Source organism: Notamacropus eugenii, chromosome 4 (assembly GCF_028372415.1).
Source record: "Notamacropus eugenii isolate mMacEug1 chromosome 4, mMacEug1.pri_v2, whole genome shotgun sequence".
Classification (NCBI taxonomy): Eukaryota; Metazoa; Chordata; class Mammalia; order Diprotodontia; family Macropodidae; genus Notamacropus; species Notamacropus eugenii.
This window is the reverse complement of record NC_092875.1, coordinates 33,949,560-33,963,573: the sequence shown is the minus strand read 5'-3', so window position 1 is coordinate 33,963,573 and position 14,014 is coordinate 33,949,560. Positions and strand designations below refer to the sequence as shown.

The window sequence follows — 14,014 nt, the reverse complement described above, 5'->3', positions numbered from 1 at the left end:
CAAGGCACATTACACTTCCCTACATTTATCCCCCCTCAACCAATTACTGATCTCAAAGACTCCATTCATGTGGCTCCATCACAGCGGATAGAGCAGGTAACTCCTTGCTCTGCCAGTTACCATCCTGGAACACTCAAAAAAGAGGGAGCATCTCTCCCACATGGCTATACCAAAAGGGAAAGCAGAGAAGCTACCTTCTGGGATGTTGCTGCACCACCATCAATCTAGAAGCAGATCAGGAGGCCCACTGTACATCACCCCATCTCCCGTGGGCTATATAAAGGACACCAATCAATAACTCTCCGTTGGACCCCTAAGTCTAGGGTGGGGTTCTTTTCCCCTGTCTAATGGGGAGGTTCTACAGAAGTAAGTACTCATTTGAAGAAGCATTTTTCACCAAGTGAAGGAACTGAAATGGGAGAGTCAATCTGCTGGACCTGCTGCAGTGAGTGGCCCTAATTTACTCAGGCAGGAGCTTCCTTTGTTCCTAGTGCCTAGCACAGTGCCTGACACACAGGAGGTGCTAGTATATGCTGAATGATAAAATGAAAGACATAATGATGGCTGAGAGATGAACCCAAAATGCTCTTTTTCTTACTGAAAAGTCTCAAACCCTTTCTAAACAAAAGAAATCAAATTGAAATCTTTTACCTTTGCAAAAGTTTTGATCTTAACAGCTCTTGGCAGGTTTCCTCTTCTTTGGTAATTTCTGGTCCATTGTATAAGATCCTTAACATGGAACAAGCTAGTACAGATAGACCTAAAGCCAGGTCCACCAAAAAGGGTAATCCTCCTGATACATCCTCTGAAGACTCCTGCAAGTGTGGACAGGGGTAAAGTGTGCTAGTCAATGCACATCCATGCATCGTGTTAACCCAGGCTATGTCATGCTGCCCTGAACAGCAGCATCCCCATTTCCTGGCATTCCCTGAACTGGCAGCAGGTATCACTGGTAAGGCTCTGCAGTGACAGAGGCCAAACTATGTACTGCAGCAACACGGATGGATAGTAGATAGAATTTCAATGACCAAAGAATGAGGCTTTAGCGACATTCTGATATATATATATATATAAAAAACACGATGAATTCATTTTTGGCAAATATCAGCAAAGACTCAGAGGCCCAGGATGTCTGGGACCCCAATTTAGAGATGAACCACAATTCCATTTGGCCACCAAATTCCATTTTGTAGGACTTAGTTCCATTTTGTAGGACTTCCTATGGCTTCCTCAACTACATCACCTCCTCCAAGCTGATCTATAAAAGGCTTTGATCTCAGAATCAGTGTCTTATACAGTGGTGCTCTGCCATCCAGTAACTAAGGACATGCTAGTCACAAGATGTGCAGACATCTCTGGAGGACAAAGTCTGAGTCAGCTTCTCTACAGAAGTCAGTGACCTAATCCATGTCAACTAATCTGACCTCTACTGTTTAAGTCAAGAAGAACTGGTCAGTTCAATAAAACAAAAGAGATTGGTTCAGTGCCATCAAATGAAGGTAACAGATGAAATAATGGCTCCTCACTGCCCACACTTTCTAATGCAGATGCAGATGATATAACCGAGGAACACAGGAGAAAATGCATCAGACAAACATCAGTGGTCACATTAGAGTACCTGAGCGCGAACCGTGCAAGCAAAGCCCCACATAGCTTTATCTGGAGTGTTGTGTTCTCGGCCACTTCTCATTTCAAAGGAGAAGGTGACTGTATCCCCTTCCACCTTAAAATTTAAGGGGGGAAAAAGGCACTTTTAAAACAAGACAAATACAGTTTTCAAAAGATCAGTGTGTTTCACAGGCTTACTTCTTGGAAAAGGCCAAAGGCCATGCTGGATTCTTTTTAAGAAGCCATTTTCATGTCACTTTCATCCCCTCTCACGTAAGCCTTTGACCTTTAGGGAGACTCTCTTGCCATGCTAGATCCTGATGCTCGACAGCTATGACAGACCACAACTGCCTAACTGCATGGCCAGAATTTACATGAGGATAAATTCAAATAATGCCAATAGAAACTGTTGCTGACTCTCTTCCTGTGCTGGAGGGATGACTTGCCAGCACTTCACTTTGGTCCAAAGGGCAAGCAGAAGCCCTTGGTAGCCAACACTAATCAAACACCTGGGGGCAGACTGCTCAAAGACTGTGCAATGTATTACTGAGTCACTTTACTTTCCCAGATGGGAGTTCACTAGTATAGGGAGCTCTGAGGAAGAAAATTCTTTCTATTAATGCAAAATAGCATCTATTCTATGACTTACAGTCCTGGAGAGTTGCCTGGGGCATTGATCTGCCCAGGACACACAGCCAGTATGTGTGAGGGGCAGGAACTACAGTCATGTCTTCCACTCTTCATCCACCAAGCTACACTGTCTCTTACTCATTACTATGAGCACAAAATCAGATGCAGTCAACAACCTAACCATGGGAAGGGTGGGTGAATTGGAAGCTCAGTTCATTCAAACATACCCCAGAGGATGGCAGCTTTTATGTTCCCTGAGGTCAGGATGCATCATATCACAACCAAGCTAAAGGGACAAACTCTATGAGTCTTTCCAGGCTTAAGGAATCAGATCAGCTCATATACCTGTCTGTAAGTGCTGACTGACTCAGAAGCCCACATACTACTAATGGCTAGGTCTGAATCTCACCATGTTGAGGATTAGCATTAGCAATGCTCTCTAAAACCATGCTAACTAACAGCTATCCAAGATGCATGTGCCCACTGAGGAGGATTTTGATACTGAAGAGAACTCAGAGAGCACTGGGTCAAACCCTTCCTTTTCCAGGTGAGGGACTAAGACCCAGAGACGTCAGGTGCCCTGGCTCAGGCCCCCAGGATAGTAAGTACACAGAACATGAATCAAACCCAGGGCTTCTGACATCAAGGACCCTGCTTTTTGCATTCTACCACACACTGGTCTCTGAAATTGTCCTGCTGACCTGGAAGGGGAAGGGAGAATGCTGTGACCTTTTCACACAGGGGTCTACAGGACCCCTGGGTCCAGAGGACTACATAACCTTGCACTGACAGGGGATGGGAGGATTGTTAACAATCTAACTTTGTAAAAGGGGCATGAGAAATGGTTCCTGAAGATAACAAGAGAGATTAGCGCTCCAGGGGAAAATAAGGATCAATCAGAGAAGACACCTTCATCAGGTGAGTCAAACTAAATACCTCTACTTCACAAAATGTTCTCATGGAAAACCTCCATCCAAAGAGTGTTAAACTTGATATATGGGCCCAGGGCTAACAAAATAAGACTTCATTTTTCTTTTCTATGAAATTATTTGAGCTGTAATACCGTACCTTCACTAAGTCTTTTGGCCAACCAGTTCCTAAGACACTACGGCTGCCATATCCCAGTGTGTTGCCTCCATATTCAGCAACCTTCCTACTGTTAGTGTTAGGCCCAGCATAAATCACCAACTTCAAAACAGAAAATATACTGTTAGACTGTAAAAGAAAAACAAAAACAAAATCTACAAATAAAGAGGCCGCAAGAGATTTGTTTCTTAAACAGTTTAATAACCAGGCACTGCTGTCAATATAACAAGACAATCTGCCTAATCTTTTTACTGAATCAAACATTCTAGATCCCAGCACCAATGATTTTATATACTAAGCAGCCAGTGGGGGGTGCACCCACTCAACTGGCTATTGAGCAAATGTCTATTTTAGTAGTTACTAAACTATAAATCATTTGAGGAACTATAGAATCACATCTTGAAAAATGAGATCTGCCCAGTCAGAGAGTGCTATCTTATTTGGGCATGCTCAGTTCTACTTTTTATTCCACATACACAAACTATTTTTAACTGGCACAATTTTCCCTTCAAATTCTCCCCAACATGAGCAAACCAAGCAAACACAGACAGAAACATGATAGCATTAAACTAAAAAAAATGAATATTAATGAATGAATGAGTATAGGTAAAAAAAAGTCTCAACGAACTGGAAAATAAACTAGAGAGTGGAGGAAAGCATGCTGGATGGCATAAAAAGGAAATGCCCTCTGTTTCTCTTCAAATTTCCTTATACTAATCTGTACTGATTTTACACTCCTCCCTCCCACCCCTTTCTCCAGCCTCCAGCCCCTGCTCCAACAGTGACCATTTGGTCCCAGCCCTTTGTGTCCCAAGGCCTGGCCCAGTGCCTGGCTTGATAAATTGGACTTTGGAGTCAAGCTAGTGGCAAGCATATTTCTCTGTCTACCATGATGATGATATCCTTCATTAAAAGCAGGTCATTTCATTTCACTTTAGAGCCAGAAGGAACCTGAATAAAGAACTGAAGGTCCAAGACCAAAGTTGAAATGTCTAGGAAGTGGCAGAGCAGGGATGCAAGCCCTTCCCGATGCTCTTTCACACAGCTTTCAAATCTAATAGAAGGATTTTTATTAAGCAAAAGTTCGGATTATTTGACATTCAAGTATTTCTCTAAGAAAGGATGTCTCATACTTTTGAATAGAGTAAATCTTGTCTCCTACTAAGCATTTATAATCTTCTATGACTTCAACATGAGTCAAGTGCCCAGAGGAAGGTGGGTTTAGCCCTGGTGCTTAAGAGGGCCATAGCATTTCTTATCTTTTGAGATCTTTGGCTGTCAACAGCCAGATTAATGGCAAAGTCAATGATATGGTCATCCAGGTAATTAGTCTCTTTGTCTCTGTGCTGTGTCTCTTAACATGAACTTCTAGAAAAGACTCTGTTACTGAATCATCACAAGATGACTATATTTAAAAGGATAAACAGAATAATACTAATTAAACTAAAAGCATAACCTAAAAATGTGTAATTTTAGAGTCATCTCACTAAAAACCAGGAAAGAAGACAGGGTTACAGCATGCAGAGCTCCCACCCTCCAGGAGAATGATACAGAACTTCAGATCCCTTTCCAACACTCTTTCATGGTATGTCATCCTATTTCTATCCAAGTCTTCTCTAGTCAAGACTAGTCCATAAGCTCCATGAGGAGAAGTGTTAAAGTACTGTTAAGTTTAGGGGTAGGAGGAGGACCCCCATTTTAAGAACAACATTGGTAAGTAGAAGAATTTTCAGGGGAGTGAGACCAGGATGGTGCATGCATGCCATCTGATGACAAAGTAAAGGAGCACTGGATCTTTACCTTAAAGAAGACAAAGTTTAGTAGGCAAAAGACGAGTGTTTCTGAGAATATGAAGGGTTGCTACGTACAAGAGTGAACAGACTTGTTCAATTTGGCTTCAGAGGGGAGAACTAGGAACAACAAGTCAAAGCTACAGAGTGCCAGATTTACACTGAATTCAAGGCAAAACTTGCTCCACATTCAAGCTCTTCTAAAGTCCCTGGGGCTGCCTGAGGAGATGGGGGGGAATCCTCCACACTGAGGGCCACTTGTTGAGGAGCATAGAGAGAGGATTCTTTTTCATTTATAGGTTGATTAAGGTTCAGAGAATGACTTAAGGCTTATAGCTGGAAGGCACCTTTGTGGTCATGTGATCCAATCCCTTCATTTTAAAGATGAGGGAACTTGAGACCCAAGGAAATAGAGCGATTTGTCCAATGTCATACAAGTAATAAGAGGCAGAGCTGGGATTTGAAGTTGAGTCCTCTGACTTTAAATCCAACCCTCTTTACATTATAACCAGATAGAGGTCTCTTCTAAATCTCGTCATTCTGGGATTGTATGTTGTGTATAAGACTATGCATATTAATAGATGCTTAATAGATATTTGTACAAATGAACTGAGAAATTATTGGAAAAGGCCTCTGAAGTCATTCAGTTCATTTCCCATCTTTGGACAAAGTTGGATTTAGGTTGACATCATAAACCCATTCCTGGTTGATAGGACTGTATACTATTTAAAAGGAGATTCTAGAACTTCCTCAGTAGTCTTCTTATACACAGTAGGCACTTAATAAGTGTCAAATATTACTGAAATGTGTATTGAACCATCTCATAATGATCACAGTTAAAAACTCTTCCTTCTTATTAACACAACCATCTCCTGTTGTAATCTAAAGCCATTTTTTTCTTGCTCGAGTCCAAAGCAAATAGAGACAACAACTAAGTAAGCAACCCTCCCTCTCTCCTGTACTTAAAAGCTGTTAAGAGAATCCTCAGTTTTTCATCCACAGGCTCAATAATCCCAATTTCTTTAAGCTGTTCTCACAAGACTTCTATTCTATCCATTAAGTTTTTTTCTCTGTTCGTACTTTTGTCTAGGTAGGACTATAAGCTTTAATTTGGAGAAATGTTTCTTCTCAAAGATCTGTGTGGCACTGGAAGTGATGGTTAATGAAGTCAGGTACAATTCCTATCACTAGGTAGCCATGGGGATTACCAGCATCCTTCTCTCTCCAGATGCACATAGGGAGACCATTTTATAGGAATGGAACCTCATATGTCTCTCTGTTGAGGGAGGTCCATGCTCAGAAAGGAGCCCAGAAGATCCACTTTGGGCTCCAAAGAAGAATATCCCCTTTGTGTCTTAAAGCTCACACAGAGAGAGGTCATTTGACGAGTTTTCATATTATACTTGCAATCTGGCATAAAAAAAAAAAATCAATGGCAATTTGGAAAGCTGCTCCTGGAAAGCCTCTAATTTGCACCACATGGCAGAGAAAAAGGAAAGGCTTTAGAGTCTTAATTTAATTTCAAAAGCCTGTTTTTAGTCTGCAGAAGTTGTGGTTCTTTAACTCCCTCAATCACTATCACTCTTGACATTATTTTAGGAAGGATCTCTGTAGAGACATCTGTGGACAGAAATAAGGTGTCATGAATGGTGACCATTAGCAAAAATAAAACAAAACAAAACAAAATAATAAACAAACAGAAAAATAAATAAGAAGCTTATAGGCAAAAAACACATTCAGTCTCGAAATGTCTCCAGACTGGGCCTTACTCACCTTGTCATAGTCATACTGGGAAGAACATCTGCTATCAAATCTAAGATAGAGGCAGCGGGCTCCTGGGATATGGACTGTTTCTTTAAATTTATAGTTGTCTCTGACTGGGTGAACTGTTTCCACAGTCTTCCCTGCAGCCCATGGGGCAGGGATCTTTAATCCAGTGAGAAATCCTGGCTCTTCTTTCTCTTCCAACATTCTTAAAATAGAGAAAGATACCATGATATAGTGGAGCAGCAAGGACCCAAGATTCCAACAAAGCCCCAAACACTTATCTATCCTCCTATGGAAGGTTAATGAGATGGCCCCATGAGACCATGTGGAAAGATCTCATTGAAAGAGTTTACAAAGTATGCATTGTGATAACACTGGGTTTTGTTGGTGATTTATGAAATGGATGCTAACAATGGCAATCAATGGGAAGTATGTCAATGGATCCAAAATCCCTATAGTTAAGGGATTCTAAAACACGTTTTCTTCTCAAGAGAGACGTTAAGACAGATATATTGATTACCAGGGGAGCAACTTAACAAACTTTTCTTATCAAAAAAAAAAAAAAAGACAAAAACAAAAACCTCCTAAAGTGCTAAAGGACCTACAGAAATCCATTACTTTGCACATATCACAAGCATTAATGTTTTATAAGACTTCCTTTCAGGATCTAAGTCTTACACAAATGGAAATCATTAACTTTCATTTGCATGAGACAGTAAGAGATTCCCAGGTGTCCATTCCTGTCTATTCTAGCTTAATTTACTCGTATTTGTATCATGGAGTAGAGACTGACAGGACCTTATTGCTCAAAATGATTCCATTTCAGTGTTCTCTCATCTGGGTAGACTCTTATGTTAAACAGCTCCACAGAAAAGCTGAGCTGACCTTAATCTTCGTTCAGTGATTGGACTCATCTCTCAATTCTTTGGGAAATTATTTCCTTACAGAAATCACACGCACTTGAAAAATTTCTCATAAATCTATAAAGCAATTTTACAAACAACTGTAAAATTTTGACCCTCCAATTCTTTTCTTTTTCAAGTTATATTTCCCCTGCCAGGAAACACTATGAAAGGATAACAAGCTTTCACTAAAAAAACTTATTATTTTTAGGGGGTTCATTTGACAAAGCAGCATCAATCACCTCTCATCTGGGAACAGCTTGCCCTTCTGATCTGATGTACCACATGGGGAACAGCCCATTTCAGCAAAAACTGGAGACTGAGTTTTAAGCAGCAAGGCCGTCTGAAACACACAACCCAACATCTTAAAGCACACATCCTAATCTTAATAACAATAACAACAGGCCATGAAATGATACAGAGGTTTCTTTCCAAGGAGATCAGGGTTACAAAGATGACTTCATTTGTCTTCCTGAATAGGGGCAGAAGACATTAACTACACTTTACTGAGATAAAGACACAGAGAATTTAAGTGAATCACTTAAGGTCACCAAAAGCCAAACCTAGAAGTAGAGCTTGCAGACTCACTCCAGTGATCTTTTTAGCCTAATTTTGTTTTCAGTTAATAAATAATATTATATTACTCAAACCTGTTAATATCATTTTCCTTAATTAAAGTCTACAATGCTGTACAGACCTGCTGTACCAGCAACTGGCAAGGGACCAAAAGGATCAGAGAGGCTGCTGGGTTTGTAGTCCCAGCTGTACAAAAGAGTATGAACTCAGTACACACACATCCACTGCAGAATTTATAAGTTATGTGATCAAAGAGAGAAACAGTCACTCTCAACTATTTAACGATTTTTAGATGATAGTTCACTTTTAAGACATGAAAATTTCCTTCGCCCACCCCTGTCCTCTGTGTCTCTGGTTTTTCCTTGAACTGAATATACCTTCGGTGGAAAACATGCATCTGTCAGTCTAAAACCAATCCCCTCAGCCAGCATCAAGGGCCATACCTGACTGGTATAAAGCACCAACTGTACCAGCTGGGGCATCAGGGCATCAGCCATTGTCAAAGTCTGTAAGTTTGGGTGCATCAGGGAGGTCAGTAACACAGGAAGAAGGTGACCAAGCATTGTAGCTTTAGTGACTTGTTCCAAGCCTTTTAATCTGCAAAATATTCAAGAAAACACAAAGCCTAAGAAATTTTCAGGAGTGAGGAAATAAATGAAAATCATCTGACATTTATCTGAAAAAATATCTATTGAACTCAATCTTGCTGAACCTAATAATTAGGTATGGTTTTACCCAGCAACTTAATTCAACACTGAACACTTTCTACCTTCCCCAAAGGCAGGTGAGAACAGAAACCAGGTAGCAAATATTACCTTTGCTCAATAACTTTATCAGACAGGTGGGAGTGAATTCAATTGCCTTCTAACGAAATTTAGTGGGTGTTTTTCTTTTCCTAATTCACATAAAATATATTAAAACATAAATTCCAACAGGAAGCCCTACATGGGCTTTGCAGCTCTTCAAAGGAGAAACCAAATACTTGTGAAGATTCAGTCATTTCCACCCCCATCCAAGTCCCTTGGCTCCACTGACCACTCAGACAATCCAGGCAGATATCATGCAGATGTAGAGATTTTAAACACTACTTGAAGGATCCCCTTTTCTTAATCTCTACACCCAGAAAAAGAAATGGCAGTCAGTGTGTGTGGGAGTGTCAAAAAAGAGGGAGGTGTTATATAAATTTTTTTTCTAGTCTAAAAAGGATATCTATGTCAGAAATAGAAAAAGAATTTAGGCTTCCAGTCTTGCACATCAGATTATACCTCCCCCATAGCTAGGTGTTACAGTATACTATGGCTGGTATGCATATATAAGTGCGTACATGTGTACGTGTGTGTATGTGTATCTTAGAAGTCTGACACTTATGTACACTGTTCTTTTTGCTTTTTTAATAGTATTTTATTTTTTCCAGTTACATGTAAAGACAATTTTTAACATTCATTAAAAAAAATTTTTTTTGAGTTCCCAATTTTTTTCCCTTCCCACTCCCTAAAACAAGAAGCGATTTGATATAGGTTATATATGAGGAATTATGTAAAACTATCTCCATAATAGTCATATTGTGAAAGAAGAAAGAGACCAAAAAGAAAAAAAAAAAACTAAAAATTATGATGTTCTTTTAGACCTAATCCTTGACAGTTGTCTTAGGACCAGATATGGTGGCAAATAGCAACACATGAAGAGATGTTATACTTGTTCTCTGGTCAAAAACTTAACCTTAAAACAAGTAAATCCTTCAATATCGAGCACGAATGGAATGTAAACCATGGCAGTGAGCTTAACAGTGAAGACTAAGAGATCTCTCCAATATATGACTAAGAAAACATTTTCTAGTATACAATATACATAGATTGTTTATTCAATTTTATTTGTTCTTTAATAGATAAAAGAACCCATTTCAGAGTACCAAGCCAAGTCTGAGCCACATTCCCTTCACTGGGGTCCCACTCACCCCTCGTCATGCCTGTGTTGGGCAAGGCTGCAAGACCCAGAATTCTCCAAGTTTTTGCAAGAGGAACACTAACTCTGGCCAGACCAACCAATCACCCAGCCAACCAATCAACTGATCTGTATTTCTTAAGCACCTAATATGTGCCAGGAACTGTGCTAGGCAGTGGGGACAGAAATACAAAGAAAACAATCCCTACTTGCAATGATCACACACGGGTAGCTGGCTGGCACAGTGGACAGAACACTAGGCCTGGAATCTGGAAGATTTGAGCTCTAATCTTGCCTTAGACACTAAATAGCCATGTGATCCTAGGCATGTTGCTTAACTTCTGCCTTAGTTTCCTTCGCTCTAAAATAGGGATAATAATAGTTACTATTTCCTGGGATTGTTCTGAGGATCAAATGAGATAATAATTGCAAAGAGTTAATGCAGAGCCTGAGCTAAGCATTTGTATATGCTAAACACTATTCAAATGTCAGATGCTATCATTATTATGGTTATCATTTAGGTTTCCAGAAAAGACCAGGGAGACACGGCTGGTCATCCAAGGACCAGACCTGTTGAGCTCAGACAGGCTCATCCCTACAAGGCTAGCTACCTGTTAATTAATTTTCTTTTGGTCAAAGAAACAAAGGAAGATGGCTTACTAGGGTGTAGCAGAGTCGAAATCTATGATGGTCAGTTAAGCACCCACAGCAATGAAAAATGAAATCTTTTGAATTTTTGAAACATTAGCCATTTGCATCACTGATAATGTCTTCTTTCTCACAAATGGGACTGTGCTGGGTGATTTTCAAGAGAAGGAAATTTAGGGAAAGTCCAATTGTCACATCATTCATAAGAGGGTGACAAATGACATTCCATATGGCAAAAATAAAAGATTCCTATTATTACACTGACTCAGCTATACCACAATGAGATTAATTTAAAGGCTTCTTTTGTTGAGGAAAAGAAAAGGAAGCCTGGACAAAACAATGAATGTTTGCCCTAAAGAAAAGATATCTGAGGGAAGGCTAAAAAGTTGCCTTCCAGTGTTTCAAGAGTGCCCACATGGGAGAGGGATTAAACTGGTTCTGTGTGGCACCTGAGGGAAGAACTGGGAAAAGTGAATGGAAGTTGGGCCAAGGCACACTGGGGTTGGGAAAGAAGAAGATCTGGCTCACCAGAAGTGTGTCAAAGTGGAATGGCAGTGGAGACCTCTGAGCAGAGGTCAGATGGTCATTGTTAGAGATGCTACAGAGATTCTTTTTAAGGTGTGAGTTGAAGCAGATGGCCTCAGAAGTTCCTTCCAACTCAGATTCCACAGTCATTTTCTACCCCAGGAAGAGGCAACAGAGGAGGACTTTAATGAAGAAACAGGAGAGAAAGGAACCTACCAGCAAGAAATGCAGTCTGGGTGCTGAAGGCAGGAGTGTGGGGGCAGGGAGACAATGTGATTCCCATTTAGGAGTGGTACCTCATGTGGGATGGGAAGAGCAAGGGGAGAAGTTCCCCTAATGATGTGAGTGGCGTGGCACTGTAGCCCACCTGCCTGCTCCATCCACCCCCAACCTGCCTGCACACGGCACCCAAGTTCTTCTTGCCTTGTTTGGTTATAGTTCTGACTATGGACACAGAATGTGCTTCCAGATGTGTCAGTTGATTCTGCTGAACTTTTTCTTTTGCTAAAAGGGTGGATTGTACTGGGTATGGGGCAAGTGTCTCTAGATTTAAGTTCCTGCCCTTTGGGGAGTTCAGTGCCAAGACCACCTCTGATATACAAACAGATGACACTGCAGTCCAGGTGGCTTCCACCTCATTGGACTTGGTGGCCCTTGGTACTGCTCACCTCTGATCCCGATCAGTTACATCACTATTCAGGAGTGCAGTAGTGACTTGCTGAAGCATTTCTAGAACTTCGTCACATCCAGTTAGGATTTGGGTAGCAAGAGCCAAAATACTGGCCTTTAGCTCCTAGGTACAAAATATCACAGTGTTAGACTTAACATTCTGATGAATACATCAACAAGTGAAAACGAAAAAGAAAAACGTATGCTTCCAAATTAAGTAATGTGGTGGACGGGGGCAGCCCAAAGCAGAAAACTCCACTAGGACTTCAAGTGGTCACTGGATTTGGGATGCTACACCCCCGAGCGATTGCTGGCACAATAATGCCACATTTCACAGAGGGGGCACATCAAGTCCCTAGAGAGGAAAGGCACTGCCCCCATCCCATCCAGCACAAGAGAGCTGCTGGTGACCAGTCAAGGAACTGCACAGGTGGAAGACGGCCTTAGGTGGTATGAGGATAGCTAAGGAGAAAAACACAACAGTGAAAGGTGTATGTATAGGGAAAGGGTACAGAAGGTGAATAAAATGAGACAAATACACAACAGTTCTGTAACAATACAATTTAGCTTTTACTTAATGCCTTACACCCCATATACTTGAAAACAGACAAAAGACTCAGGTGAAGTAGCAGACAGTTACAGGCTATTAAAAAGTCAAAAAAGCTATGCTTGAGTTTATGGGAGAAATATGAGTAGATTCAGGGGAAAGGGATACAATTTGGAAGCTCATGGAAAAATTTAGCTCTTTTCTATTTTCTCCAAAAATCATAGCTAAGACTGCCCTCCACATAGAAATCTCTACTTTTCTTTTAGAAATGCCATATCACAAGCCCTAAGTTTTATGATTATTCTTTCAATGTATAAATAACAAAAGTTAAATTTTTACTCTTTTTAGACACTCAGAGAGAAGACTATTTTTACGTTTGGAATTTTCTGGGGTTCCCTTTCATTAGATTAAATTTAAAACTTCATTTTTTTAAAAGAAAAAGTAATACTGATGACTGTATCACAGCTTTGGGTAATAATGCATTTGAACTTTCTTGTTGTTTGGAGAGTTTGACCAAAACTGGCTTCAAAAGCATTGAATACAGTTTGTTACATCCAGTCGCCTGGCCTAAAATGCCACAATGACTTGGATTACAGGCTACCCTGGATGCTGGCTACATTCTTACAGTAAGATTTTTTTGAAAGGAAAAAAATGTACAATGAAAAATAAAATAGATTCTAGACTGCAATCCATAATATAACTGCTTCCAATTTTTACACAAGTTCTATTTGGAGGGGAAAATCCCCCCATATTCAAATTAAAGTTGCATCGAGGCAAAGTAGTGCTAGATGTATGATTTACATTGAATTTATGTCAGAATGCATTCAGCAGAAATAAAGGAAAGGGATGCTGCAAGGATTTTTACCTTTAATTCTTCAGGAGGTTGTTTGTGGGTGGAATATTTTTTTGGGGGGAGGGAGAAATTTAAGTCAATAATTTTCAGAATTGAATGGATTAGTTACTTAATTAAGTCTTCCCCAAATGATAAAAGTTGACATAAAGATGTCAACAAAAAGTCCAAGATTCTGTTGAAATGATATATTTATTGCAATAACTATCTTTGGCTTATTCTGACTGCTAATGTAGGACAAATTATTGAATATTTATTTAGTTGACAATTTCCAGAAAATAATTACAGAAAAGTTGAGATGAATTATGAATTCAGAAAAAAAAACCACATGACTTAACAGAGAGATTATGAAAAGGAAGCTAAGCATCCTTTGCTACAAAAGCGCCTGCATTACAAGAGGACAAGACACAAACAAACTTCTCCAAATATTTCATGTCTACTCCCAGTCCCATGCGACTAAGGCACATGACTTTCA

General features: G+C 40.2%; 1 protein-coding gene across 11 annotated transcripts in view; it reads right to left on the bottom strand.

The window, feature by feature from the left end:
- HECTD4 (HECT domain E3 ubiquitin protein ligase 4) overlaps positions 1-14,014 on the bottom strand; it is a 204,681-nt gene that overhangs the window by 68,281 nt on the left and 122,386 nt on the right. For 9 of the 11 annotated variants that reach the window (XM_072600404.1, XM_072600410.1, XM_072600405.1 and 6 more), the window contains 7 exons: positions 12,142-12,266; positions 8,803-8,956; positions 8,026-8,126; positions 6,888-7,086; positions 3,307-3,453; positions 1,619-1,723; positions 652-815 (listed from right to left, as the gene is read on the bottom strand). In XM_072600404.1, coding sequence (XP_072456505.1) covers positions 652-815; positions 1,619-1,723; positions 3,307-3,453; positions 6,888-7,086; positions 8,026-8,126; positions 8,803-8,956; positions 12,142-12,266 — 995 coding nt within the window. The remainder of the gene's footprint in view (positions 1-651; positions 816-1,618; positions 1,724-3,306; positions 3,454-6,887; positions 7,087-8,025; positions 8,127-8,802; positions 8,957-12,141; positions 12,267-14,014) is intronic. The other 2 variants (XM_072600407.1, XM_072600408.1) reach the window with 1 other exon arrangement.